Source organism: Pectinophora gossypiella, chromosome 10 (assembly GCF_024362695.1).
Source record: "Pectinophora gossypiella chromosome 10, ilPecGoss1.1, whole genome shotgun sequence".
NCBI lineage: Eukaryota > Metazoa > Arthropoda > Insecta > Lepidoptera > Gelechiidae > Pectinophora > Pectinophora gossypiella.
Window position 1 is genome coordinate 5874642 of NC_065413.1, and position 25944 is coordinate 5900585.

At 38.9% G+C, this 25944-nt stretch overlaps 1 protein-coding gene across 2 annotated transcripts in view; it reads right to left on the reverse strand.

The window, feature by feature from the left end:
* LOC126370221 (suppressor of lurcher protein 1) overlaps window positions 1-25944 on the reverse strand; it is an 86961-nt gene that overhangs the window by 18526 nt on the left and 42491 nt on the right. For both annotated transcript variants that reach the window (XM_050015018.1, XM_050015017.1), the window contains exon 4: window positions 22666-22846. In XM_050015018.1, coding sequence (XP_049870975.1) covers window positions 22666-22846 — 181 coding nt within the window. The remainder of the gene's footprint in view (window positions 1-22665; window positions 22847-25944) is intronic.

A 25944-nucleotide genomic window follows, 5' to 3' on the forward strand; every position in this document is an offset into this window, starting at 1 on the left:
CACCTGCTTAGTAATTCTATAGGGACCATCCCTTTTGGGCATTAACTTTCTGGTTATACCTTTAGAAGCGTTACTAAGAGACGTAGTAGTAATAAGAACTAAGTCACCGACCTTATAAGTAGGACCAGGCCGACGTTTCCTGTCAGCAATATCCTTTGCTTTATCTTGTGCGGATTCAACACGTTCTCTAATCAAGCACATTTTATCAATAAAGTTTCTCAGGAAAGGGGTGAACTGAGGTAAGAAATTTTCTTTATCGAGAATGGACCTTAAGTCCGTATGATTTTCGAAAGGAGTCCTCATCTCTCTACCGAACATAAGGTAAGCCGGAGTAACGCCAGTCGACGAGCAAACAGCACTGTTCATTGCAAACCTAATTTGAGGCAAGTATTTGGGCCACGATGTATGTTCGTTCTTGACAAGAATTGACAGCTGCATTTTTAAATCGCGATTTTTGCGTTCCACTGGGTTCGCTTGTGGATGATAAAATGGAGTAAGGTTCTGTTTAATTCTAAGAACAAACATACATTGTTGCATAGCAGCAGCAACAAATTGTACACCGTTGTCGGATATGATACGGCGTGGGAAACCAAACCTCAAAAAATATTCGTTGATCAGCACTGGGGCACATGTTTCAGCCGTAGCATCTTGAAGCGCGTATAATTCCAGCCAACGAGTGGCCGTGTCTTCGACCGCAAGCACCCAAGTCTCGCCATTATCTCCTTTTGGCAGCGGACCAAAGAGGTCTATAGACAATACCTCTCCACGCTGTTGAAGAACAGGAGTCTGGAGCAGTCCTGCCGGTTTCTGGTTGGAAATTTTATATTTCTGACACTCAGGGCAATTTTTAAGATAGTCAGTTACCTTTTTCCGCATACCGGTGAAGTAATAGAGGTTCTTAATACGGTACAAGGTCCTTTCAATACCCTGGTGACCAGCGGTAGGAGTATCATGAAATTGAGTGAGAATCTCACTTACCATAGACGACGGTACAACAAGTTGTGGATCTTCCGAATCAGAGTCAGGACTTAAGCGATATAATACACCTTGAGACATGATGTAGCCACGTTCGAGCCAACGGTTTGCAGCAAGCAGGTCAGTATTTTCTATATCTTTAATAATCTTTTCTATTTCAGGATCCTGCAATTGAGCATCGCGTAGAACTGCTGGGTTAATCCGAGGTAAGTCCACAGTGATGGATGACACTCCATATTCACCATCGGAGCATTCATCACCGCAAGGACGGCTCAACATGTCCGCTAAAACATTAAGTTTACCGGGGGTATACTCGTACCTGATATCGAAACTTTGGAGTTTGAGAGCCCAACGAATTAAGCGTCCGTTCGGAGATTTGACAGTCAACAGCCAGCGAAGCGGTTGATGATCTGTCTTCACTATAATAGTATGTCCGTCAATATATGGTCGAAATTTTTCTACAGCCCACACTACAGCAAGGGCTTCCCTCTCCGTTGTAGTGTAGTTACGCTCCGCAGGCAACAATAACCGACTTACGTACCCGATAGGACGTTCTTCGTGACCTTCGCCTTGAAGTAGAGCGGCGCCAAGAGCATAATTACTCGCGTCGGCACGAATTACAAATGGTTGACTATAATCTGCCTGAATGAGCACTGGAGCGGAAGTAAGCTTTTGCTTGAGCAAATTAAATGCGTCGCGTTGTTCGTCTGCCCACACCCACGGATAATTTTTGCGCGTGAGTTTAGTTAAGGGTTGAGCTGTTTGGGCAAAACTAGGGATAAACTTACGAAACCAGGAGCATGTTTGGATAAACGACTTCAGACTTTTTAAATTCGTGGGCTCCCTCATTTTCAAGATGGCGTCAATTTTGGAAGGATCTGGCTTGATGCCATCTGGAGCAACCACGTGACCGAGATAAGTCACATTTTCCCTAGCAAAAGAACATTTGTCCCTATTAGCTCGCAGGTTGAACACGCGAAGACGATTGAATACCTTCTGTAAATCATCTACGTGTTTCTCGAAACTTTCGGAGATGATGCAGAGGTCATCTAAATAACAAAGCAGGGTTACATCTTTGAGACTATTACCTGAACGGAAACGATCCATGAGGCGTTGGAACGTAGAAGGAGCGTTTTTGAGTCCGAAAGGCATCCTTGTAAATCTATACGTACCAAAAGGCGTGACGAACGCTGTTTTGTCACGATCTTGCGGCGCTACGCTCACCTGCCAATACCCTGATTTTAAATCGATTGTCGACATATAACAATTTTGCTTTGTCGATTGCAATAACTCGTCAATAACCGGGATGGGATAAGAGTCAGTTTTAGTTACACGATTTAACTTACGATAATCAATACAAAATCGTATTTTACCATCCTTTTTCGGAACGAGCACAGCCGGGAAGGACCACGCAGATTCACACTCTTCAATTACGCCGTCATGCAGCATCTTATCCAGCTCCTGTTTCATCAAATCCTTCTTAGCAGGAGTAATACGATAAGGTGGTGATGATATAGGCGGATGATTACCTGTATCGATGTGATGTTCCGCAAAATTTGTTGGGTCTCCCCCTGGACTGAAAATGTCTTGGTTGGCAGCCAAAAGACTAGCTAATTTGTCTCGTTGGGTAGAGTGCAGCATAATACCTTCATTGTCACGCAGCATATCGGCAGCAGAACACGACATGTGTTTACTCGGCGACTCGAACTCTATAGGGTAGAAAACATTTTCCCCAGAAAAATGCCATTTGGAGGCAGCGAAGTCAAGAGCAATACCTGCCTGTACCAGAAAGTCAATGCCCAGGAGGGTGTCATTACCCGTAGCATCTGGTAAAATAATAAGCTCAAGTGACACAGTTTTATGTTTTACTACAACACCTAAGGTCGTAGTGAGCACATCTCTAGCCTGCACGGACCCATCTGCCAATTTAACAGACATATTACATTTTAAAAATTTTTGTCCTTTACTTTTTAGTATATCAAAAAGGCTAGAACCCACAATAGAACGTTTGGCAGCTGTGTCTATAAGTGCCCTACCCTGAACACCTAAAATAGAAATACCTAATATTGGCCTTTGCTGCACTGAACGTTTCGCTGATTGAAAGGTATCTAAATCAGTTGATGACAAGTCACAGGAAGCATCATATAAACCAGTAGAATTCGAAGCGAACAATTCAGCGGCAGTCGCAGAAACAGCTTCTGACCTGGTCACGTCAACGTCGGACATGGTTACCCTAACGTCGGTCATGGACACTGCAACATCATTAGTCATCGTGGATACTCCAACGTCATGAGTCGTCGTGGACACCCTAGCGTCATCGTTCATCGTGGACACCCTAGCGTCATCGGTCATCGTGGTCACCCTAGCGTCATCGGTCATCGTGGACACTCCAATGTCAGGTAAGTACACACTTGGTTTACTAATCTCAACTTCGGTACTCCCCCTAGTGTTAGGTAAGCAATCAGAATTTATTTTAGTATCAAATGTGGACAATGATTCATCAAATAAAAAATTCAAAAATAAATCATCATTCAAGTATGGGAAAGCTGGAGTCATGCACTTATCAAAATTTGGAGGTGAAACCGCAGTCATGCACTCCCTGTACCGAGTGACAACCTTGACGTTTGAATGTATGTCAAAGTTCGATGACTCAAGGTCACACGGAATAGACTCAAAATTTACACTCGAAAATTGTGAATTACATTTTGTACAATCTGCCCTAATAACATTTTTCTCACCACAACCATAGCAATAAATTCCGTTATCAACATTCAAGCATGAATTCAAGTTAGAACTTAAATTATTATCATTATTATTACTAGACATATTCTTATTAGCTAGTTTATAACATTTATCAACGGAATGATTAGGTTTCTTGCAATAGGAACAGTATACGCGTTTCTTCTTAGTTGTGGCAGCGCCCGCGTTTGTATCATTTTGTGGCGGCGGGGGCTGTGATGGGGGCACTGACAGCGAGAAGGGCGCGGGGGTCGGCGCGGAGGAAGAGGCCTGCGTCGACTGCGCCGGCGGCTGCGTAGCGCGCTGCGAATGCTGCGATGTGGCGCCTGCCGGTGACCGACGGGTGGCACCGGGCGCTACTCCACTAACAGCACGCGCTGATGATGGTTCTGCTACCTTGATGGAGTCCTCTACTGAACGTGCTAGTTTCAGTAATTCCTTGAATGAATGAAACTCCTCCCGTTTGAGACGCATGCGGATACGCGGATGAAGCAAGCCATAGATCATGTCTAATTTAGCTTTCTCACTAATGTCCGAAGGGGGGATGCGCGCGAATAGGGCTTGCGCTCTCGCCACAAACATATCCGTGTTTTCAGTACCTTGTTCATTAGCGAATAGATCACGGTATACCCTGTGCGGCGGGCGGCGGTCACCGAATGCACTGCGTAGATTATCTAGAGCGTCATCCCACGAACTTACGGTCGATTTTACACCTTGCCACCAAGCAGCTGCGGAGTGTGTAAGTAGCTGTGAAAATCCACGAACGGCGTTCTCATCGGTCACATGGCAACAGTCTTTGTATGATAAAACGGCGTCGATAAACCCTTCAAGGCTCTCGTCGGGACCACCGCTATATGTAGCTTTGCACTTAGAGAAGTTCCCATTAGGCACGGAGACAGAGGCGGAGGCCGTGTAGTAATTTGAATGATCACCGGGCGCGGCGGGCACCGGCGTCGATGCACGTACCTCATGTAATAACCTTTGGAACATATCGGCGTTTGATTGTTGAATCGATTGAAGTAACACCGATAGATTATCCATTGACATCGTCACCTGATTAGGATTAGGGCTTCTTCTTCCATCCTCGGATGGCCGTGCGCGGTGTTGCGACGGAGTTACGGCGTCGTTTGATAATGGCGGCGCGGCGACAGAATTATCTAAGTGTGGTTCGCGCTGTGGCGATTGTGTGCGAGTCCTCCGACGTGAAGAACGGGTTTGCATCGGGGATCTACTAGTCATCATGATTGTGTAGAACAGTCTTTTTCACAGGAAAACACGATCACAGTTCCAAATTCTCACAAGACACACGGGAAGGGCGCCATTGATACGGCGGGGTGCCGTGGGGTGTATTTATTTTGTTGTGTTTTGTAAAGTTCAAGAAAAGTGGTCGCAATCACTGAGAAAACACTTTATTTTAAGTCACAATCAGTTTGTCACACACTTAGTACTAATAATTCGCGTAAATCTAGCTTAAACAAAATTATTTATTGAATTTAATCGCGAAATCGAGCCGGTAAAACGCCATAATGTTTTCTTAATCTTGCGTCCCTCTGCGGGGGCGCGGGCGGAGCCGCGTTGTTCCCCGATTGGCCAATAGATGGCGCCTCGGGTATTATTCGAGTAATATCCCGCGTTACAGTAGTATAATAACCAACCTATTTTGAATTAAACAAAGGAACCTGATAAATTACTCACGTCTATTTCCAAACAAACAAGACAAAACTAGACAAAGCGACAACGCCAGATCTAAAGTATTTTTCTGTAGCCGTTGGTCCCAGTCAATACTTACTGATGTAAGTAAGTAGTCGTTACATGAGCCATGTCAGGGACTTTTGGTGGCTCAATCATAACCCTGACACTAGGGTTGATGAGGTTAGTAATTCACCTCACAACCCACACGATAGAAGAAGAATATTTTTCTGTGAAAAAGTTACAAGCCGGTCTGTAAAGAAGGGCAATTGCTTTCTTCATAATAATAATTTATTAAGTAATTTGTCTCACTACTATGTAAATGAAAGCGTTTAAGTACCTACCGTATCCTTGCATACTACCGATACGATTGAGGTAACGTAAAACGCAAACCTGTTGTTGACAAAACTAAATATATCTAAGTAAGTAAGTTGGTATATATTATTATTACATGGGTCACTTTGTTGTTGTTTTTCGGGTCCATCGTAGTTTCCCCAAATATTAGACTTCATAGCAATTTGTCGGAGATACTTATCTACCTTGATTACTTTCTTCAAAAGGAATCTTTATAAAACTTCCTATATATATGAGCAGAATAAAAAACTAGTTTCCCACCCCAAAACTTTCCTAATAGAGCATCCTATTTCTCGTCATATCGACCGTTCTTTTGCGACGGACGCTTTTTTCCCACATGTTTTTTTCCGAAACGGAGGTAACAGTCAATCTTTGTAACTAATTATCTGATCGCACACAGCTTCATGAACGTTTGCCAATAGCGTCAAGGAAATCTAAAATATTTTTTTGGTCTCACATATTTTTTATTTTATTTTCGTAGCAAATATTTTATTCAACCGAATAAAAGTTTGAAACAGCTAAAAGAGATATTAAGTTGTTCGTCTAGCCTTATCTGCAATTATATATCCTATAATATTTTTCGTTAACCCGTTCTTCTTCACACTGTTAATAGCACTATTGATAATCCGATCGTACCTTGCTTAATTACAACAGCATCTCATAAATTCACGTGTTAGCCGAAAAGGAATGTAAACTGCTCCATATACCTCGACTTTCTGGAAAATATACGCATTGCTTAAACCTCGTACAACGTTAAATTAACTAAAGAGAACAACGCCTGAACTTTTTTGAACAATCCGAGAACAGATACAGCCTCGTGACCGAAAAAAAAAATTGCGGAACAAAAATATCCGAAACTCGCAAACACGACGCCCCGTCGTAATTCGGGTTAACGTACATCCGAATGCTTATTCGGAGAAATTTTAAATATCCAGAAATACATTATGCAGATTTACTGGCATATACTACATTTATTCCAAGCGTCGACATTCGAAGATACCTATTGTTCGAGATATTAAAAAATGATATTTAATTTCAAAGAAAATGACAAAAAAAAATGCATTGCAGAGTATTTTGACTGCGCCTTATACTTATTGACTCGTGTTAACACTTCAGAAGTTTAATTTTTACTTATTTTCGTTCTTATAAGCGCCGACATCTAAAGTAATGTGGTGGTGGATTCGCAAAGACAGACCTTCATTAATAAAAGATTAGACCGAGATTTCTTGAACACGAAGACTTATCCTTGATCCGTAATAAGGAAACGTGTATGATATACTTACCTCAACAATCAGTAGTTTAAATGTAATCTTATAAATACTCCTCAGCTTAGAAACACCGTCTATATGTAGTTGAGTTACTAAGCTAGTAACTGTCATCATAGAATTCATCACATCCATGTTAAGGCATCAATATCATGTGTAGCCATAAGTAGTCTTCTAGTGACTTTACAAGAATTCGTTTTATTTATCTATCTTTGAATTTCAAAACCATCGTAATCGGAAGTGGGTATACGTTAAGGTTTTATAACATTACCAGTCGAGGCATCTTTCAAGTGTCTGACGCTGTCAGTTCGCTTGTGTATCTTGTAGAGGGTGAAATATAACCCGATGCTTTTATACGGATTTAGGAACCTTTCCCAAAACATCTTGCGTAAAGCGAACACTTATTGAGGATTTCGTAACGTTACGACCGCCATGAGGCATATTATGGCGAGAGAAAAGCAATTTATTCTCGCTGTCACGTTTATTGGTGTTTTATATCACATTAAATTTTTGACGTGGATGATGCTTTGTAAGGGTTTTGTTATTTTATTTTTATGTTTATATTCAATTTTGGTAATAGCAATTACCTTTAGAGCCGAAAGTCATTTTTTTCTAAGGTCGTGTATTTTCGAAGTGTTTTGAACATAACTTGGTAATAATAATTATAGATTACGGGTACAGCATGTTATAAGTTAGTTATTATCCTTTGTTGAATATTTCTATAGCTCCAAACTAAATAAGTACAGTACATTTTGTTAAATAACAAAATATCATGTTCCAGAGGAATAATCTTTCATCCCGAAAAATATACTTGACTAAGCCTACTTCAATAGCATCATAAGAAAAATAACATAGCATTAATAATATGACTTGCTCAACTACATGACAAAGAGTACAATCTCAAAGCTCCAAAAACATTTCGAGTTGCAAATGTTATCTCATGTAAATCGGAAGCTTCGGAATAGGAAGGTTGACCACGTTTTTTGTTCGTCTCAGTTCGCAACGTCGCTTTTATTTTGTTTTTACTAGATAAAGGGCGTTCGACGTCTAATGCCTTTGTGTTATCTCGGTAACCTTTCGGTAACTATGTAATATTATCAGTATCAGTTTTGCCCCTAATAGACGTTTCAGTAACAGGCTTGTTTACTCCACCCTGAATGGAATTTTCTCAAAGCTACTTTGGACATTACAGTGCAGCGTCCGATAAACACATTTGCAACTTTTCCCCATTTCGCTTTTTTACTGTCATTTTTTGAATCAGTAATATTGTCCATTACGGATTAAATGTGAGTGGCTGTATTACAAGGATGTACTTTTAGTACATCGCGTGATAAATAGTCGTAATGGTCGGTTCATTAAAATCATTTTTGACAATTTAATATTGAGCCAGAAACGCTAATGTAAAATTGACATAACAATATAATTCCTTTTCATTTATTTATTTTTTTAACTAAGTACATAATATAAGGTATACCAACAGCAACAGCTTATAAAATAAATCAGTACCTAATGTGAAAGTGACGTAAGGAATTGGATTGTTATATGAGCCAATTATAGGTACACACAACATTTTCGATTCCCTCGTCGATGTGAACGAAATGAAGCGTACACTACGCTACTCCACTAAAGGGCTGAAACACTACCCAGTTAGTAAACAGTTAGTAAACGGATCCAGTTGAGAATGGCTTGCTAGTCAGCTAAGTGTCCGGCCATTATACAGCCAGAGGTAGTCGAGACAAAGGTACCAAGAGACAAAGTTTATTTTAGAATATTTAGTGTCTACGAATCTAATTACAGTTCCCGGGGCAGTAAAAGTCTTCGAATAGTTTTATTCGTCTATCCCCGTAATGGATAGAAACATCCAAGAACAATTAAAGTTCGTTCCAGAAACATTAATAAATTGGTAGGTAGGTACTTTCAGATTGTTTTTACTAACTTCTTGGCAATACAATCGTATTTGCCTCGCCGCGCCGGTAACAAATAGTGTTAGGAGCGAGTCTTAAATAAGTCGAATCAAAAAGTTTGACAAAAAGTTGATCAAAAAGGTTGGTTGGTTGGTTGAAAGGTTGGTTGAGGTTGAATTGATAAATAAATAAAAGATTGATTTCTTAAATTTTTATTAAAACCATCCAGTCATCCCTCCAGACCTTCCTAGGCGGAATCGTCATCTCCCTAGCGTTATTCCGTTTTTACATGGTCCACTTACCTAACCTGAAGATTTTACTGGTCTGAACAGTTTTTTATAGAAGCCTGTCTGACCTTCCAACTCGCGAAAGGAAAATCAGACCAATATAGGGAAGGTTACATACCTCTAAAAGTGAAACGCATTTTAGGGTTTCCTCAAGATGTTTACTATCGCCGCTGAGCACGTGATAATCATATATGTATATATATATATATATATATCCATCCAGCCGTATTCGGCCATGGCGACAAGTCTCCAATCTAGGAACGCCTAAGATGCGCTCTTATATGGCTGACGTAACCGATCTTAGCAGCGAATGTACGGCCACATTCACTGCACGTCAGCACACCTCCGATATAGTTGTAAGTTATGGCCGCAGATGGTCGGGCCTTCAGTTCGTCGCGTTTCAAATCAAGCTCTTCCCGACGTTTCTGTTCAAAACCATACACCTTGGTGTTCACAGTATGCCTCCATTGCGGCCGATCCTGGGCCAGTATCTCCCACCGCGATGGGGCCACGCCGCATCCTTTCATGTGGCGTTTGAGCACATCTTTGTACCGCAAGAGTTGGCCGCCCTGTTTCCGCTTGCCCTCTTGCAATTCCGAGTAGAAGATGCGCTTTGCTACTCTGTCATTAGACATACGGGAGACATGCCCACACCACCGCAACTGCCGCCTCATCAAATAGGCCTCAACGCCTCCAACATTCGCACGTCGCAGGACTTCAGTGTTTCGAACACGATCGTACCAATGAATGTTTAAGATGTTACGGAGGCAGTTGAGATGAAACCTATCTAACATGCGGATGTGCTTGCGGTACGGGCACCAGGTTTCGGAGGCATACAGGAGATTTGGCAGGACGATCGCCGTATACACAGACACCTTGGTATGTAGCTTAATCTCGTGCGAACGGAACACCTTGGCGCGAAGTTTACCAAATGCAGCAGCAGCGGCTCCAATTCTACTGTTTACTTCATCGTCAAGGCGGCACTTAGACGTTATCGTGCTCCCCAGATATTTGATCATATATGATCAAACTATGAATTCGAAAAACTGATTCAAACAATTAGGCCAGTGTTGTATTTGAACCTGCGATCTTACAGTAAAAGTCAAGCGTTCTACCACGGCTTCCTAGGTCGCACTCGTCTACTACATACTAAATACGTATTTAATGAAAGTAAACACACGCACTGCGAAAACTATTGCGGACCACATGAATATGTACGCGTTACATACATTATGGAGTATGGAGATGTATTCATTTTCTCAGCCCATAAGTTAGGCCAAGACGCCTACATTTCAGACGCCCATATTTTCGAACCAGCTGCCGTATCTACGCAAGATTTATTTGCAACTATTTATTGGCATTCCTCCATGGCCTGGAAAAACCTTTTTTGATAACTTTTTTTTTTATCAAGAGCAATAAAAATGTTCTTTAACTTTTCTGCTGGACTTATAGAAACAAAAAGATAAAATACATTCTGCTTATGCTCCGAGGCATGTGCAGAAAGACAACGAAGGGTCTAGGTGTTATGCCCTCTTTATCCAACATGATGGTTTACAAAAGGTGCAGTCTCTGGAGTCGTGTCAAGGAAGCTTTACACCTACATACGGGAAGACTTCTGGCCAAAGGGCATGGTTTATCACCGTGTACCACCGGAGTGGTACAAAATGTATCTACATAAGAGGTTTTCCTGTTAAGTAGGTTAAGGTATTCTATGAGCCTTCGTAGCCTGAAATAAATAGTTTTATTAGTTATAGTTAATATAATATATTATATGATGGATAACTTTTTCAATTAGCTACTTAGATTTTTTTAAAGATGGGGCATTTCGGGTGATCACTTCATTCAATATAGATATCGTCATTTGCAGAAGATGAGGAAGGTTTAAATTTGTAGACTCTAGTCTGTATGTCGGTAGCTCAGAATAGGGAAAGATAAATTTTGTGAGTCTTTGATCACGCATTACGCATGCCGATCTTTACAAACATGTCTATATAAGTTGTTTAATAAACATACAGTTATTACATGTAGATTCTGTTTGAAAGATTTAACAAAATTACTAATTATATTTTGTAAACCTATTGCATACGATAAAGTGGGACTTTGCAGAACGAGTACCTATATTATTTATAATCCTTCGCCCATGGATGATAAGCAGCTGAACAATTGAACAAATGAAACTGAACTGATATCATTTTCTTGAACCGCTTTATATTTTTTGTAGTGTAAAATTTACATAATTTTAGGCTGATCCCTTATCACCATAAGGTTCATCATATCCATCTTTGGACTTCGTATCAACAGTGGCTGCAAGTTGTCTTTGATTACTTGTGGCTCTGCCCACCCCATTAGGGATTACGGGCGTGAGTTTATGTATGTATGTATGTAAAATTTACATATTTAATACAATAAAATTTAAAACTATTTTAAAAACGCAATTGTAAGCTCAAGACTCTAATCCCAAATCCCATTGTCAGTCAGAGGTGCATCCATCACAAGATGAACTAAGTACCCACACTTTATCAAGCTTTTTGATTTAAACAACGCAACACAAAGATAGAAAATATTGAGACTAAAATCTGTGCAGATCAGGAGATGTCTGAATTGCTTTTCGTTCTCTCACTGACAGCAATACCTGCGAACACCTCTATCCTATCAATCCGGCTCAACGACTTACGAAGAAACACGGCTGCAGGCCCCGTGATAAGCGGTGCACAGACGTGAGTAGTGATGCCAGATGTTCCGATTTGCGCGGGATGTCCCGGTTTTCAATAGTCCCGGAAGCAGAAATCTCGCTCGCATGGGTCGCACAAAATAAAGTGATATTACCTATAACCCGCTTATGTCAAATCAACAAATTAACAACGTTCCTATAATTGTCGCTGCCAAATTACTTCGCCGTCATCATAGGCCTCTAACATATTTTTTTTTACTCTTAAGACTCTCAAGTAACATGAAACATAAAAAGCCTATATACGTCCCACTGCTGGACACAGGCCTCCCCTCAATCAACCGAAGGAGGTATGAAACAGACGTCACCACGCTGCTCTACTGCGGTTTGCTAAAAGTATTTTTATCTTAAATCAATCTTAAATCAAGCAACACAGGAGAGAGTCTAAAACTTCAATATACTTAACTAACTAATTTACATGAGTGGTTACCTTGCGTAAATGTACCGTGGTAGCCCAGTTGGTAGAACGCTTGCCTCTCACTTTGAGGTCGCAGGTTCAAATCCTAGCACATGCCTAAATCAATGCATGTCAAATTTGTTTTTGAATTCATGTTTGCATCGTAAATTATTATCACGTGCTCAGCGGCGAAGGAAAACATCGTGAGGAAATCCACATTCCCGAGAAATGCAACCTGTATTAGGCTAGTTTTTCCTTCGCATGTGGAAAGGTCAGACAGGCAGTCGCTTCTGTAAAAAACCGGTCCTGTCAAATTTTCAGGTTAGGTAAGGGGACCCTGTGAAAAACGGGTCAATGCTAGGGACTGGACAATGGCTGCCTTATGTAGTTTTCAAATCCGGACTTAGAAGCCCGTGTCCCGCATTTTTAATTTTTGCTTCGGTTTTTTTTTAAGTAACATGTAAAATATTAGGCATCACTGAACGTGAATGTCCCAACCTGACTTGTGCTACACATGTCGACTCTGCGGTCGAATGTTAGTCCCGAATCGGGCTTTCCAGCTATGAGATTGACTCCATCAAGATCGTCATTGGATTATCTAATACGATGTGACAGGCATCAGGACTCGCATAATAAATAGAAGACTGCTTTATTCAACGGATCCGGAATTATAATACAGCATTTTGCGTCAAAACCTTATACCAAAGTAAGTTCTTGTAGTTCATTTAATCTATTTACTTACTAACAGCCTCCGTAGTCTAGTGGTTAGAGCGTCATGCTCACGATCTGGAGGTCCGGGTTCGATTCCCGATGGGTATTGGTCGAAATCACTTTGTGAGACTGTTCTTTGTTTGGTAAGGACTTTTCAGGCTTGAATCACCTGATTATCTGAAAAGGTAAGATGATTCCGTGCTTCGGAGGGCACGTTAATCTGTTGGTCCCGGTTATTAGCCGTAAAAAAACACCTTCACCAACCCGCAGTGGAGCAGCGTGGTGGAGTATGCTCTATATCCCCTCCGGTTGATTGAGGGGAGGCCTGTAGTGGGACGTATATAGGCTGTTTATGTATTTACTTACTAAATAAAATGTCTTTAAAGGAGTTCTAATCACTTAACATCAAACGTAAACATGTGTCTTTTCCGTATCAATAATAATCTATAAAATATCTAATGTGCCTATTGCAGGCTACACGATTGTTCTAAATACACAATATCAAAATCACCGAAACGTTAGTGTTCGATTTTCAAAAGCTGCAATTTAAAACAGATCTGTCTTTGACCAGATAAATTTGCACCTCAAACAGCCCGTTCGGTTCCGAAACACGCTGTATTTACAGTAGGCACTCGGTACTATAAAGTTCTGCAGTATCTCCTATAAATCACCCCTTTCTTTTTGCGAAAAACGGACCCGGGTAAAAACACGAGCAAGCCCACAGTCGTCGGAACAGTTGGTTACCAAAGGCGGGGTAAACTTGTCGTTTTTGTACGTCTGTTAACACTTTTCAAGGTAGCCATTTATTCCCGAGACCCTTTGTTCCGGCTTTTTATTTTATTATTATATCTCCTTTATACCCACGCAAATTAAATTTCGCTTAAACAATTTATGTTACCGTCGACTTAACTCATTAGTTGATAAAAAACCAGTATTGAATGAATGCACAGTGAATTTGAAACAACGCTGACTGTAGCATAAAAACATATAAAAAAACCTTTTTTTTAGACGAATAAACCTCTCTTCGCATCCAACTGCTTTAGACGCGTAATTAAAAGTATAATTAAAAACGTTGTTACACGTGAGATTGGTTCGTTCGTTGTTCCGTTCCACCAGCGTACCGCAACGTATTTTAAAATCTTCATGAATTTAGACATGCAATTAAATAACAGCTGAACAATACCAGCCTCTGTCGCACCGCACAATCCTAAAGCCATGTCGTATGTAGTGCAAACCATAACAGTAAGATCTCTACATGGAAGTTCTTATCACACTTATCTATACTATTGGCAGCCAAAAAAATATTATGGGAATGACCATTGACCACAGTCTTCTTCTTATATCGTGTGGGTTGTGAGGTGAATTACCAACTCCATCAACCCTGGTGTCAGGGTTACTATTGAGCCGCCAAAGGCCCCTGACATGGCTCATGTAACGACTATTAACTTACATCAGTAAGTAGTAACCGGGACCAACGGCTTAATGTGCCTTCTGAAGCACGGATCATCTGTCTTGACAAACAGATTGCCTGAAGACAATCAGGTGATCAGCCTGTAGTGTCCTATAGCCAAACTGGGGATCACAAAGTGATTTTCGTGATCTGGAACCTACGGATAATGAGCCCAACGCTCAAACCACTGAACCACGGAGGCCGTTGACTACAGTCTCACATGGTTTTACCTACCAGTGAAAATGACAGTGCAGCATTTTACATCCATGGAGAGGAGCACCTACACATACCTATTCATTACTGATGAAAATTACTGACAATGGCACCACCCAGAAGGGTTAAAAAAGCCGTCAAAGCACATCTAAAAAAGCAATACAATTTGACTTTGGCGCGTATTTAAGTAAGTGCGCATTGCAAACAAAATGTCAAATAGCAATGTTGTATTTTTTAAGTGAATTGCTTTGATTTGGGCTTCTCAACCCACAGGTCACGTGAAGGCTGTTATCAACCATTGACAAAAGTCTAAGACCGTTGCTTTTATATTGTAGTATACAAAGTTTTTAGATACAAGATTTAGCGATCATGAGCGATAGTTTATTAAAATGTGCGTTTATTCTAGACCTAGTATGTTCGTGTCAAACTTTGTTTTTTTTAAGACACTGACGTTATTAGTTGAGCCTACTGTTCTATTTGTACTATGGCTATGCAAAACGCTATTCGCGTCTCGTATCGTTTGTTAGTTCCACGCGATTAGTCCCAACGACGTCACCACAACACCCGCGTGATGTATGTTGGAGGGACGTGGGATTTGACGTAAATGAGGAGTTAGGAATAGTTTTAGGGAGGCGGCAAGAAGGCGTATTGCTTTGTTTTATAGCCAGACGTGCAAATACTGATAATGTAATTTAGTGGATGAGAGCTTGCCAAATGTCGCCAACGCTCCAACGAAGGAACAAGGAAAGTTAAACCGTCGCAGGCAAGTCGATATTTAAAAGGACGAAATGTGTGCTACTTTCTGGTAACAACTATGTATTATTATGTCAAGACGCGTATCCACAAACATTTAAACAAACGCCTTTCTCTTTTTGCCAGAGATAAACCATTCGTAGAGATCGTAAGACATTAAAGTAGTATTTTACCATACTGAAAAAAATCTTTGAAACTTCCGATACGAATCGCCTATCAATGTATAGATAGAGAACCAAACACAAGATAGTAATGTCAACGTGGTATGCTACGAATCCATAAATCACATGGGAAGCACATGTTGTGATGACGTGTACGAGACAACCTAGATTTCTAGATAAATTCATAGACATTCAGTGTTGCTTGTTGTAGAACTTTTAAGCTTTTTTCCTTTTCCATTTCAGGTCCACGTATCATCTAAATTTAATATATAGAAAATGTATTCTCAATTAATACTGGAATTAATTTTGGTTAGGGTCGACTTTATATTCAGTATAGATAGATAGATAGATAGAATCTTTATTTAGGTTTAGATAGTTACAAACCTGCATGCCAAATTGTCTGTTCGAGAATTTAGATTTAAGTAAAATGACCAGCTCAATTTCAAGGATCATTTGCAGTAGAATACGAAATAATAAATGACAATTTACGTAAAAAAAAAAAGAAAAAAAAATCAAGCCTTTTGGCTTTTTTTATAGGTTTATAAAATGATGATGAACTTAACTGACACGTCGAAATCTGCAAACTATCTATCTACTCAGCCTGTATCCACCCACTGCTGGGTATAGGCCTCTTCTCTTTCACGCCATCCGTTCTGGTCCTGTGCAAGTCTCATCCATTGCTTTCCGGCATAGCTCACAATGTCATCCGACCACCGGGCTAGTGGTCTGCCTCGATATCGCGTACCATCCCTTGGCCACCATTCAGTAATAGCCTTAGTCCATCTCTTATCTTCCCGTCTTGCCAAGTGTCCTGCCCATCTCCACTTAAGATTAGCTTGCAAAATCAAATCTAAAAATAGGCATTGCTGAAAACTGATTCATGAGAACCATAAACAATCTTCCACAAGTTTTACATCCAAGTGAAATCGTTTTACAGCAGAACACGAATTAATCAAGCTAAAACTGTTACCGAACCGACAGCTGGGTCCAATAAAAAATCTTTCAAATTTTTCCATTTCCAATATACCACAAAATTTCTAGTTCCACGGCAACATATTTATGGGCCACAATAGCGCCACGGGGACAGAGACAAACGAGGACCAAACAAAAGATAGTTTGTAAGTGGTATGGTGGAACTACTGGCTTTGGTTAGCTAGACTTACATCTCGATGTAATGTCACCTAAATAAAAGACGGCCCATAGAAAAGTAGTGTAAGTATAGTATGTAACTGAGTAACCTATATAAGTAATTATACAATTTATTGTAGCGTTTCAAATAAATTATTACTTGTAATGGTTTATTACGTTGACGTTGGAATGGGTAATAGAATAATTGTAATAAATACCTATTTATGATAAGTTGTGAACTAATATGACCTGTAACGAATGTTATCAAATAAATTATCATTATCATTATAGTAATAAAAAGCTAAGTAATTTTCTACTCAAAAAGTTGGGGTACCTACTTCATGACAATGACTATTATATTGTAACCGTAATATCCTTTTTTTTAATTAGACGCATCATTAAATTTTAAAATGTACCTATTGTTTTCATATTTTAATGCGAGACGGTTTTTTTTTATAATTTAAGTATAAATACTCATGAGCGTGAGCTAAGAGTTGAAGATTGATTATAATGATCAGCCATTCACTTCTGCTTCTAGCATAATAAAAAAATATATTTCATTTCTTTTTAAAAAAATATTAATTTCTCATGGACCTGATATTTACTCGAAATGATTTCAAAAGAGTGATTTGATCGTGAGATTTCTTAGTAGTATTTCAGATAAGGATGTGTGTTCTGAGGACATTCGTTTCGCTGTAATTGGTTTACGATCTGTAGTGAATGGAGCAATTACGTGATGAGATTTTTCACTATTGATGTTTCTTTGTATCTGATTCGCCACAAAATGTTATCGGAAAATCGTTGCTAAACTTATCGAAATAATAGAGCCGTATTTATTAAGATACAGAGTGCTAGTGACATCGTAACGAAAACTTTAAGGTATGATTCAGACCATAATTAGAGTTGATACATAAAGTGAATTTTTTTGTCGTATACTTTGTTGTTTTTTTTTAATTATTTTCATTTCTATAGATCTGTGATGAAAAATTCCACTTGATATTAACTCAGAATCGTAAGCTGAATCATCCCCCTCAGTATTTGTTACGTTGTTACTTATACTGCGTACAAGTGCGTACAAGTAAACCATTGGTGAATGATTCAGACCATGATACATAGTTGATCAAGTGTAATTGATATAGAGTTCCATGATACAGATTTCCCATGTCGGGAAGTTCACGTAAATTTTAGTGCTTTTTAAAATTATTTTCAGACCCTTAATTTTGCCGCGGAAAAGACTACTTTATAATATATCAACTCTAAATTATGGTCTGAATCATCCCTCAAAGTCTACCTTACGATGTCACTAACACCCTGCATAGGCATTAAAATAGTGACGATTCTGTTGGAGAAAACTAAAATTGTAGTTTGATGGCATTTAAAATAGTGCCACTGCAGTAAAGGACGGTACTTTGTCCTTTTTTTAAGATTAATATAAAAAAGAAATAAAACTTCTTGTAGAAATGTCAAACTGAACAGAATTGAGTTTGTGTCACAGGTACTTAAACCTATCAAGTAACAATGTTAGAGATACTTTTTAGGATGATTTTATTTTCAGATCACTAAGTAATTCAAGAAGGTTTTAAGCCGTCTCGAAGCATTTTTCGTGTTGTTTTTTCAGCATAAAGAAACAGAAAAAATGGTCTCCTACTTGCTACCATTTATGTAGGACGTAGTTTAATGTTTTCAAAGTACAGCGTTGTGTTTAAAAGATTAAGTCTACACTTGAGACCAAAAACATGTTCAAGCTTAATGGAATAGTAGCGAATAGATCTTTGCGGCTTACTCCCCTTGAGAAATGCATATCTTAGTACCTCTAATGGAGAATCCAAATAAGATATTTGCTATCCGCATATTAAGTCTGCTAGGCTCAATATTTAAACGAGAAACTGACTGATACACCAGCCTAATCAACGCACATCGCTAAAACCGTTAAGAAGGGACTAACGGGGAGGGAAATTCCGTGATAGTCCGGTTCGGAGATCGCGTGACTTACAACGTAGTCTCACGGGTTTGAATCCCGACTCGGGGTCTTTATTACTGAATTCGACTTTATGGCCTTACAAATAAACGTGGTGTAACTTTTTATACCTTTTTTTGACGTGACTTATTGTAGATTTGCCGCAGATGGCATTGACTACTTGGCCGGACAAATGGGGACCCTGAAGGCTCTCACTCGATACAACCTTTAAGACAACAGGCCTGAGGGTGCCTAGTTGGGCGCGAACTTCGGCTCAGGGCGTCGTCTGAGAGGAAAAATGTTTGTTTGGTTCTTTTTATACCGAGAATAACCTAAGAATAGGCAAAATCTCTACAAATAAAATCGGAATAACTTATACCTAGTGTTACGACACTTACTAGAGTTTGAATTCATGTTTGGATCTCAGATTATTGATATCCAATGGTTTCCAAAATTTGTGCCGGGTTAATGGCTTGCTCTCTATTACGTGTGACTTAAACACAGCTGGCGAGGAGTGGGGGTTAACTTCAAACCCGATATGCCTTTTCAAATTCAAATCCCGTTGTTTAAACTATTGTGTCTGGAAATCCGGTCCTTACGAGGACATAAAACACACCTCTGCCTACCCCTTCGGGGGTACAGGCGTGATGTTATATTATGTTTAGAATGGACTTAAATACAATAAAGGTCATCTAACTCCTTTCTAAAAACCTCATATTGTTTACACGTTTATGGTAAGGTATATTAAATAATTTAATAATGTTCAAAACGTAATTAATCAGTTATTAACGAGGTTCTAAGGAAGTATTTAATAAGAGGAGGACTTAAAAGGGGAAGCAAGATTAATGACGTACTTAATTATTGAATATTTTTAATAAGTTTTTTTTTTGAAGGTATTAATTTATAAAATGTATAAATCTGCAGATTGATTTATATTTTGATTTTGAAAGGTCCTAACGCGCATTTTGTGTAAGAACCGCTGTCGCCGATTTAACCCCGTTCCTTTCACTACTACTCCTGCTAACAGATTAACAGCTACGTTAGCTCTACTGCTTCCCAAATTCCATAGCCACTTTTCATAAGATTCTGCATACATTCTTTTTTGATAAATAGCCGATCATACTAAGGTTTTTAGCTTTCCCGTGATAACTTTTCTCCTTGCATGATAGCAATTAATCAATATTTGATTTTGCTGGGCAGTCTACAATGCAGAAGACGACCTTTTAATATACTATCGCGAAGCTCCGTGCGTCGTAAAAAGCAGACGAGTGGAGTGCAAAGTTGAAGTATGAACTATGCTTATACTTGTATAGTGCATTTCGCGCTCACTTGCCCCTTCCAGCCTCTTTCTTCTATTTTATTTTATTTTGGTAAGTTACAGCGATAGTATACTTAAATAACAGAATTACTTAAAAATAGAACAGCCTTTACAAGTTACCACGTACTACAAATTGGTAGGAATATCAGTAATTAAGTATATCATAAGTTAGTTTAGTAAGAAGGGTATATATATGCAAGAAGACGGAAGTAATATAACATGATATGGTGTCTGTGTGGAGGATGTTTGTGTACAATTAATGGTGTGTGTGAGAGAGGGTGTGTGTGTGTGTGTGTGTGTGTGTGTGTGTGTGTGTGTGTGTGTGCTATTGCGTGTGTTTAGTCATAAAACATTTATTTCCAACTCTTTCTAAACTTTAGTTTCTAATAGAAAAGTGCGACTAAAGGTACGGGCTCTTGTTTAGTACTTACCCCAGTATAGGCTCTAACTCGAATCGTGACGTCAGCCTTCCAGCCAAATGAGCTTTACAACCTCCCTAATGGTCTTTAAAACAGTTACATTTACTTTATTACGTACTACGAATGTGATGAAAATGTAAATGGTGCCCCGGAGATGCCTGGGTGCAATTTTGCTGGTTATTTTCGAGTTAGAGGTCAGTTACTATTTATGCGGCAGTAACTTAGGTTTATGGGGCCAAATGCAGCGTTTATTCCGTTTTTGAATTCATTCTACGCATCGTGCTGTTTCAATTTATTGGGAACAAACAGAATCTGATTACAATAATCATTTCATTCATTTGTTTACGTACGTACAAACTATAGATAGTTGTTTATTTTTTTATTTTTTTATATTGGTCTTCACTTATACATAGAATAAGGAATAATACTGGTATAGAACGGCCATTCTCCGCTCCCCATCAGCTGCTGAGCTAGGTAGCTAGGTTTACCTAACCCGTCCAGCCCCCTCCCTCCCCCTTGGTCTTACTTTAGTCTTCAACCGTATGGAAATCCGACGTCACACACACAGATGCGCGTGTACGATAACTTCAATGTGTAGTGCCAGTGTAAAACGAGGCTTTTTGTATAAAGTGTCCGGGGTTCACACCCCTTAGGTCACCCTAAGTAGGTATCTTCTCAAGTTACTTAATGTCATTATTATGAATACACTAGCTTTTAGGCGTGTTAACTTAAACGGTTTAGATTTTTCATACCAAAAGGAGTTTCCCGCTAATTCCCGTTCCCGTGGCAATTTCGGGAGATATTTTCTTAGTGCACCTCTATGGTACCTAAGCTACGTCCCTTCCAAATTTCAAGTGCCTACGTTTAGCCGTTTAAGCTGTGCGTTGATATGTCAGTCAGTCAGTCAGTTTCTCTTTTTTATATATTTAGATTCATGAACATTATTATGAACGAATTCGTTATCGTCATTATGCAGCGTTCACCGGTTCATTGGAGATCATAAAGTTTTTCGTCAGTCTGAGAAAATACACAAAGATAGTTTAGTTGAGATAATAAGCACTAGCATCGAATGAAATCACTTTGAATCAATTCCATTGTGCAAAACTAAAGTTAAAGAATCATTCAACCATTTGGTTGAATTTAAAAGAAAGTGGACTCGACGGTTCGTAAACGCCAGCGATAACTAAGTTATCTGGACGTTAAAAGTTCCACAGATAAAATAAACTCTTATATATCCTATAGTAGGGTCAATAGTGACAGTCCAAGACAAGTCGAACCTCAAATATCCGTTTCACTTGTGAGAAAGGATCAACAACTTACGTACTTTGAATAGCGTAAAAGAACTCATAAATCCTTTACGGTTTCCTTGGGAAGGAAAACTAAAACGGTTTTGCATACTGTATATGCGACGGCTTTCAAGGATGTTCGTATTATTACAACATTTGCGGCGAGAGAATTGAAATATGCATTAATTCTGAGAATTTGCACATATTATAAACACATTCATAATCCGTCACGAACTAAGCTACAGATAATAATATTGTTATATTTTGCTTAAGAACGGTAACACCAGCTTTATGCTTCATATGATTATATTGAAAACCATTATCAGCTTTCAGCTAACAAAGTCTTCAAATAATACAAAATGTAATAGTAAATTTCTTGTCATTTCCTTCAAAAGTAAACTAATAAAACGAAAGATGATTAAAGCTGCTTATGCTGATTATGCGCAACTTGAAAAAACTCATTTTCCCAATTTTATGGTGTAACAATATAATCAGCTTACCGATCAATCACTAGATCAAATGTACCTTTTGAACAACTTTCTTTACTGAGGAGAACGTAATCAGGTTATGCCTGTCAGTTATCATTAACTTCTTTTATGACAACTAGATTATTGCTTCATTTCGTTATTGATCCTATAAAAGTACCAGAAAAAGACAAAAAAATAAAAATAAAAATGAGAGCCATGTCAGAGTTTGGTGGTTCGAAAATAACTATAACACTACGATAATGATTAATCGATATAATTGGTGAATTTTCGATATAGATAGCATCGATTCGCTTGTCGCTTAGATTATTTAGGGGCTTAGCAAATAATCGATTACTAATCGATACACCGTCGATTATCGGGCAACACTACAGCACCGCTTTTCAGAGCTATCATTGACCTTTGTAACCTATACGAAAAATACGAGAAGAATGAATACTACTTACTCAAGATGCTCCTTATAGATGTCGAAGTCAGTGAAGACAAGCTCGACGATCTCGTGCGGTGCGGCGACGAACGTGTAGAGGAGGCAGTCGAGGCGCGCGGGGTAGGGGCGCGGGTAGTCGGGGCTGCTGAACGTGCCGCGCTCCTTGCCGTACGTCGACGTGAACCGGACACACGTACAACCTGCAACGTAGATGTTGATTAGTTTAAAGCTGCCATTGAATTTGAAGAACGCGAACGCGATAGTGAAGCTTTGGAAAATATTGGGTCAAAAATTCTTCTTCTCCTTAGTGAAGTCGGTTAATAAAATTCGTTCATCAGCTCTCTATTGTAACTCCCTTTCGGTTGAGAATTTTCCAGGAAAGAGAAAGCCGAGTTTAATACTGCAATGCATGCTAACAATTACGATAACGAAATACATGAAGTCAAGTAAGAACAATATTTTGGAAATTATTAAAGTACTTATTCATAAGTCTGCTTGAATCATTCAATAGACAAAGAATGAAAAGTTGTGAAACATAAACCAAATAAATATTATGTTATTGTCTCAATAGAATGAAGTACGTAATATAGTATAATCTTCACAATTATAAACTATTGAACATAGATATAAATACATAATAACAAATTGATATTTACACAAATAAATATACCTGAGAAAAATACCAAACTTTAATTTAGGTAACGGCTCAGAACAGAAAATACGGTGTCACATTTCATTCTATCGTAGTTGTCACAACTTTTTTACTGTGTGAATTTCACGGCAGTAATATAATTACGCGTGGTAATTGAATAGAGTTTTAACTGTACCACGAAACAAAATCCATTTGCAGCTGACAATTTCAATATTTTCAATTGTTGGTATAATGACGCAATGAAATTTTAATGCAAAAAAGTAGTAATCCGATATTTTATTATTGTAGATCTGACTGAATATATATTAGCTATAAAATATAATATGCAAAAAACTTGTTGAAAGTCTAACTGACTTTCTAACTTCAAATTTAGTGTTGAAAACAATTTATTATGCATCACCTCTATTCGCCTGAGTTCTTTGTAAACGGCTGACGCTTGAATGTTCAACTTCTTGTATCGCTGAAATGAATAATTGACAAATGAATGCGTCGCGTCGACTTTGCGTTTTGCTCTCAAAGTTGAAGAAAGTTATGTGTTCATTTCTTGTTTACTTACGTGTGGTGTGTTGTGTACTTAATGTGGTGTGTGACATTGCTTTGTTTTGAAGTAACTCTTTGTTAGTTGGTGTTCATCTGGCTTTATGAAACTTGCCACCGCTCTAGTTGGAAACATATCCGTGTTGTCTGATTATGTTGATGTTAGTAGAAAAGTTTTGACCTCATTTATAAATGGTCTTATAAGCCTTGATGTACGTTTCTGACTACTACTTGATATCGAAATTACGTAGTACTTACATATTAGGGTCCTTTCTTACAGAAAAAGTCTTGCTCTGTGGCTTCGGAGATACCAGTTAATTTGAACAGTCTGCATCAACATTTTTACGCCCTGGTCCCCTTTAAAAAGATTGTTTGCCTTATTATTCACAATCACACTTTTATTTTCACTCAGAGAAACATTTTGACGCTGCTTCTCTTCATTGTGTTAATTACTCTCAGCCTTAATCACATACACTCAGAGTGTAATTTACTGCCGACAGTTGTTTGCGACAAGTGAAAAATTCTTACTTTTATCCGCAATCTTTTTTGAGGTAGAAACATAAAATCTCTAAGTGATTTAATGAGCTAGATAATTTTGCTACTGAAACTCTTAATTTTACAAGCATATCTGCAGAGAACATGACGAAATACCTAGTTTTTTCTTGGTACCTACATTCATGCTTCGAAAGGTACGTTAAGCCGTTGGTCCCAGGCTACTATTCCAAACACCTCTACCGACCTGCAATGGAGCAGCGTGTTGGAGTATGTTCCATACGCCTTCCAGGCCTGTGCACAGTAGTGGGACGTATATGTTCATGTTTTGGTACTTATCTAATGTGTTATCTGCGTAGTCTGTGTCCCCCCCTCTTAATCTTTTTATTTTTAAAACTAGAGTGAATAGCCATCTGCCTACTGTATGAGTGTGTACTACTTTAGGCTACATTTTCACTTACCATCAGGTGATGTAGTGGACAAACGCAAACCTGTTAACAATTAAAATAAAAACATAACATAGCATCACACCTAATTCCCGAACGTAGGCAAAACGGTGTAGGTGCCTGAGTTAACCCAGCTGGAAGTAATAAATGGAAATAACCGCAGCAAAGTTGCGCAAATTCATCGCTTCTTAACAAAATGCGGAATTTCTTTATGAATAACGGATAAAGAAAGTTTACGTAACTTGAAATGTAGCCACACACGAACCGGAAAGCCGGCGGCTGATCGAAATAAATTCGAAGAAATTTGTAAGTATGTATTTTTTTACACATCTAGCAACTCGAGCTGGTTTTGTCTGAGTATTTTTTTTACCATTAATTATAAGCCTTCTTAGAGACAAGCAGATCACAAAAGATAAAACTATAGCGTACGCAAATCTTTTCTTCTATGGTGTGAGTTGTGTGATGGATGACCAATCTCATCAACCTTAGTATAAGAGTTAAAAAACAATCCTACAAAGATCCTATAAGCTGTTCAAATCTTTATAAGCTGTCAAAATTCTTCTGCGTCGTACATGCTGTGAGAATGATCAGTTTTATGCGGAATTATCACTGAACAGCAAATTCGGATGCTGTTCAGTAAAACTGAAAGTTCAGAAGCGCGTTCGACGCGGAAGAATTTTGGTCAGCCCTCAGTCTTGAGTTTCAAGACTAGCTTGAACATTAAAGGACACACGTGTTTACACTACGTATTGATATATCATGTAATTCATTCATGTAATTGGGATAACCTAACTTTGTATTCCCTTTGGATTGAAAGTTGATATGGGCAGTTACGCCTTCAGGCAGAGTTACTTCGCACTCCTAATTATTATGTACGGCGGTATTAACCGCTACAGCCATATCAACGCTGAGCGTATTAGCCCCTGTCATCTCATTATATACATAAATCCGTTCTACCTTACGCGCCCTTTACATTACATAGGGAACTTACATTATTTAATTATCTTGTTCGCAGCTAATGGAGTTTAGACAGCTGAGAAACACATGAACAGACTGTCTTTAAGGGATGACGGAAAATGCTTATTTATAGTGGAAAAGATAAAAGGAGACAAGTCTCTCGTCTATCTCGTGTGTGCAAGTTATGAGGGCGACTCGAACTTTATTAGCTAGT